General features: G+C 31.7%; 1 protein-coding gene across 1 annotated transcript in view; it reads left to right on the top strand.

Moving 5' to 3' along the window:
* LOC103310745 (zinc finger protein 664-like) overlaps window positions 1-5,475 on the top strand; it is a 10,919-nt gene extending 5,444 nt beyond the window's left edge. Inside the window, exon 3 of the mRNA XM_008190015.1 lies at window positions 4,413-5,475. Within this exon, the coding sequence (XP_008188237.1) occupies window positions 4,413-5,475 (1,063 nt within the window). The remainder of the gene's footprint in view (window positions 1-4,412) is intronic.
* Window positions 5,476-5,943: the final 468 nt, after the last annotated feature.

Here is a 5,943-nt window from a genome sequence, read left to right as displayed (position 1 = left end):
CAAACACTCTTTTTTTATATGACTTTTTCTGGAATTTGGGAGATAATATCTAAAAATGTGAGAAAGTCGATTTCAAGTAGACTTGATGACGAATTCAAATCTGTTTTCAGAATTCTTATCGCTTCATTAGATCAATTGGTATGTTTGGCAGAAAACATGTCTAAAATACTATGTCAAGCGTGTGTTAGACGAAAACAGAAAATCACGGTATCGAATCCCCTTAACTTATTATTATACAAAATATTAATACATTTTACATGCCCATAACTTGCGTTAAAATTAAAATATGTATCAAATAAAACATTTGATGTACCCTAGATAATATTCTTACATTTAAGTTTGATTATATGACCTACTCTGAGTTGACTATAATATTAAAGTTAAAAACATGAAATATTTAAATTTAATTTGCAAAACTAAAATGTTTAATGTTCCTCGTTGGTCAAAGAGAAAACCAATTGTGTGCTAACAAGCTCAACTAGTACAAAAATATACAATTAAAGTAACTGTAGTTTGATAGTAACTTGAAAAAATAACTTAAAATGTTAAAATAAATTTAGAGATTATTTAATCTTTCAAACGGTTTCAAAAAATTCACCTTGGTAGAAGTTTTCAAAGATAAGTATTATGATTTTAGCATTATTTAATAAAAAGCTGTCTATATAATATTTAAAATGTATAGGTTCCTATCTGGTACATAGATACAATTATTCTAAATTGATAAATATAGTCCATACAAATAAAACAGATATTTACAAAAAAATTAACAATCTCCATTTTAAATATTTTAAGTTAAAACGATGAATTCACAAAATATATTTATTATTTAATTCAGGCTAATAATATTAAAAACAACGGTATAGATTTAACAGAATATTAATTTACAATAGTATAAAGTTAAAATGCGTAGGTAATGAGAATGTAGACGAAGTCATGACAACGAAAGAATACGTAGCATAGGTACGTAATAGCAAGTGGGCGGTGGTGTAAATATTATGCTGATAACATTAATAACAATAAATCCGCATTTATTTATAGAACAACGGACGGACTACGGTGTACCGTCTACGAATTTCGAAATGCTGTATACTTAGAATTTTGAGCACACTGTATTGTACACCAGTGTTTCTCAACCTTTTTACTGTGGCGATCCCCTTATTGAATTTCAACTTTTTAGCGACCCCCTACATATATTTTTTTTAAATACTATTAATAATCAATACGAAAATTACTGTGCATTGTACACAACATAAATTATAATATTATATATAATTATACAACATATAATAATATAATTATTTTTAATCAACAAAATGTATACCGAATATTTACAGATACATATAATACAAACAATTTTAATTCATACGTGACCCTAAATAATAAGTAGGCGACCCCTGGTTTGAGAAACACTGTTGTACACTATAATAAACCAGTTCACGTGCGCACAAGTGCACAACTGCGCTTTGTATATCGCTGAGTAGCCGACTGACCAGTGACAGTGTAGTATAGGCAACCCACTGAAATGGCATAAAATTAGGTCACTATAGATAATTAACCAAATCGTTAAATAGGTACTAAATAATAATATAGTAGAGACATCGTGACATCTCAAATAATAATGATATTCAATGCTGATAATTATTTAAATAATATATACATTGGATATAATTGTGTACCTATACATTATTATATACTTAATAAATACCAACATTATACAATATATATAGGTATAATATTATGTATATTATACATGTATAATACAATTTTTAATTATTTTTAAATAAATTCATATGTATTTACAACAGACACGCACTTACAAAGGCGCATACTTAAGCTGTAATTAATATTGTACATATTTAATGAATTTTTTTATATCCCGTAATCAAAATTTTTGCTAGAAAGTGTCTTAGATATCAACATATAGTATCTTTTCTTTTAGAAAATTAAATCAAGATGGTACTTTAGACAGGTCATGTTTCGGTTTTTTTAATAGTTATCTAAGCCCATAGGAAAAACCACTGAAAAATATTACGAATAAAAGGGATTTGAATTTCTAACGCTTTATCACTATTGAAACGAATACAAATTAAAAATTAACCGATTCCCACTAGGAAACTAGGTATATTATATTATAGAACTAGCTTATCCCGTTCGTTGCTTGTCAAATGTACCAACTTATATGACTCAAACTTTTTTGATAGATGCGTTTTTGGAAATGGCGTCCAGAAATGATAAGTAGTGATAAAGTTCTCAGTCTCTTGATTGAGTTCCGATGTTGTTTCGACGATTGGATTCAGACTTGAGATGGCATAATGCATGTCGACTCCAAACTTTGACCAGTTTGTAATATTCCACTGCTGCTTTAGTGGGTTGGACGATGGCTCGCCGCGGAGCGTTAGGATGACCGAGAGTTCATCTGTGAAGTTACAGAGTTGGTATTTTGTAGATTGTTGTTTATATGGCTTTTATAAATTACCGACAGTCTAGTGTCTTGCTTTTTTTCTGGATGTAATTGGTAGTGTTTTCCAGGGAGTTTATCTGAATGGGCACGTCGTAGTGAATGAGCTTGTTGACTAATTGGATCGCTGTGCCTCCGGCGTCTCTTATGTCGATTGGAGTGGGTTGATCGTTTCTGTAAATGTGGTAGTTTGGGAGTTTGAAAGATGCTGAGGGATTTAGGTGTATTTCGCTGAGAAAAATTATGTGAATTTTATGTAGTTGTATGAAACGGAGTAGTTCTGATTTTTTGTTGCCCAGTCCTTGGCAATTCCAGTAGAAGATTTTTAGTTGTTCATCTATCTTGATTTATGAGTAAGACTATGGCCGACATTGCCAACGGCATACTGTCTTTAAAATTTAATGCATCTGATATATGGCGGTGTTTAGTATATCAATCAAGTTTGTTGAGAGTTGTTAGTTAGATGAGATTTTGACGGTGACAAAGCCTCAGCATAGATGATCTGACTGTGCCAGTAGTTGTTACAGATGTTTGTGGAATAGTTGGCAGTGGTGTGATGTCTTGTGGGTTTGATTTCTTTGCTGTGGAGGCCTTGATTTAGGTGTGACATTGACGGTAGTTGGCTGTGTGTTCACTGTTGTAGTTGCAGCTTTTTAGCGGCTGGTCAGGAGTTTTGTTGCAAGTTTTGGTTGCATGGTCGTTGCCGCATTTCACGCATTTTGGCTTGTGCTTGCAGTGGGCTGACGAGTGTCGGAAGCCTTGGCATGTGAATCACTGGGATGGTTCAGATGTCGTATTGTAGGCGGATATTTACGTAGAACAGACTTGGGATGTTGAACATATTCTTGCTTCCCTGGGTATTCGGGAAGCATACCGTGTACATTTGGAGTTTTCTACCGTCTTTCAGAAACTGGCGCATTGATCGCAGGATGGTGCTCGAGGTTTCTAAGGGGTTGCTTGTAAATGAGTTACCTTGGAGCAGTTTTCTGTCGGTTCTGGTGAAGGAAGTGCTTCACATTGATGACCTTGTTGTTTTTGTTTCTTGGATGCTGTGGGATCCGGCGTGACGCTGGATCTTTTTGGGTTCTTCTGACCACTGCGGTGCGCAATGTTAAGTAGAATAAGACGTAAAACTGTATACTTTTAGTATTAGTTTCGTAGTCAGGACTGAAATTATCAAGTTAACTGATGGCGTTTGATATCAACGGGTGCACTGGTATAAATACAAGCCAGGTGATAGAAACTAGTGGTGATTGATCGAAACTTCTTGGTATGACGAGGAATCATTGCACCGTTCCTTGATTGTTGTTACCTGTTCAGGGCGCTTTTCACTCGTCATGCCGTTGAAAAATCGCTCTTTTGATGTGTGTTTCTAGCCCTATGTGTGTCACACCTTTGTCATATCGAGTTTATTATTGGTCTTGATAAGGAATTTTGTAAATATGAATCGTAACATGGTGTAACCGTTAAATTTTAAAACTGTAAATTTTTTATAAACTTAAAATGACGATAACTTGCTTTTTCTTATCTAAAATTTCACATTTTGAATGTGAAAAACAGTATTATTTTTTCCAAAAGTCCAGTTACTACTATGAATATGAACCATATATTTATATATTTTAAAATTATGTATGTAAACTAATAACAAATCTAATGTGTATGTTATTAAATTTACACTATTAATGCTTATTTGTTATTATTTATTGTAGTAGTTAACTAATTTTGAGTGTTTTATTTTGTCATTATTATTTTTTTATATGATCACTATTTGCTAAAACATTCGGTATAGTGTAACTAAACAATTCTATGCACTGAACCAATTTAATATTCTGTTTAACACATGATTACATTAATTTAAAAATACGTTTAAATAACTGAAAATCTATTCATATACATAACTAAGTATCAAAATTCTTATTACTATCTATTTAATATTAATTTTTTTAATTTTTAGAGTTAAATGCGAATTTGATGAAGAAATTAATACAATTGATACCTTAATAAAAAATGAAATGGATTTGAACGACGGTTATGTGTTTAAAGGATCATTTAACAACGAGTGCTATTCTTCGGAACTAATAAGTCAAATAAATTCGGACAAGACTGCGCACTCAAACTCAAAAGCACTCCTCAAAAGAAATTCGAAGACTCCTACAAGTAACATAAGAAAACGTTTATTTTGTGACAACTGTGGAAAGTGGTCTTCTACTAAAACTGATTTGCTTACACATATATCGGGTTGTACAGCAGGAAACATTAATAAAACAGATATTTGTGATAAAGGGCTTTCTAAAGCAAAAGATTTGAAAAAGAATATAAGGCCTCATACTAAATTAAAGTCATATAAATGTGATGTCTGTGGTAGTGGGTTTTCTCAAGCAGAAGGTTTAAAAAGGCATATGAGAACACACACAGGAGAGAAGCCATACAAGTGTGATACCTGTAATCATAAATTTTCTCAAACTTCAAATTTAAAAGTTCATATGAGAACACATACAAGAGAGAAGCCATACAAGTGTCATGTCTGTGATCATGCATTTTCTGTAGCTGCAAGTTTAAAATGCCATATGTGGACACATACAGGAGAGAAGCCATTTAAGTGTCATGTCTGTGATCGTAAATTGTCTGCAGCTTCAAGTTTAAAAGTTCATATGAGAACACATACCGGAGCTAAACCATATACTTGTGATGTTTGCAATACTGCATTTTCTCAATCTCAAATTTTAAAAGTCCATATGAGAACACATACAGGAGATAAACCATATACATGTGATATCTGTCATCATGGATTTTCTCAAACTGTTTCTTTAAAACGGCATATGAGGATACATACAGGAGAGAAGCCATACAAGTGTCATGTCTGTGATCATGAATTTTCTGTAGCTTCAAGTTTAAAATGCCACATGAGGACACATACAGGAAAGAATCCACACAAGTGCGATGTCTGTGCTTATGAATTTGCTTATTTAGGAAATTTAAATAAGCATAAATTGACACATACTGGAGTAAAGCCATAAATCTATGATATCTGCAATAAAACGTTTTCTTCAGTATCAAGTTTAAAACTCCATGCAAGGAGTTAACGCAGTAACAAAAGTCGACTGTGATTTGCGGATACTGTCAAGTTTAAAACTCCATGCAAGGATACATACCATTAAAGGGCCTTAAAAATACACATTTTTTTGTCAGGTTTTGCTAATACCATAAACTTATCATTTATATATATTTATAAAAAAATGTAATTACAATCATCACTATATTTTTAAATGATAATTTTTTTTTAATTCCTCTAATTATTTACAATTATATCACATTTTTCTCTGCCCTTGCTGCTATTATACTACTATAATTTAATAATTTTCAAATGTTTTATAGATATGTTTAAAGTTATATTTAAGTTAAAATCTATGTATAATAATTTTAATATTAATATACTTTTTTATAATGTTCAATAAGAAATGTCTAAATAAGGAGAATTTATTTTA

This window comes from Acyrthosiphon pisum, chromosome X (genome assembly GCF_005508785.2).
Source record: "Acyrthosiphon pisum isolate AL4f chromosome X, pea_aphid_22Mar2018_4r6ur, whole genome shotgun sequence".
Lineage (NCBI taxonomy): Eukaryota > Metazoa > Arthropoda > Insecta > Hemiptera > Aphididae > Acyrthosiphon > Acyrthosiphon pisum.
The sequence above is the reverse complement of the archived record's forward strand: the minus strand, read 5'-3'. Positions and strand labels throughout refer to the sequence as shown.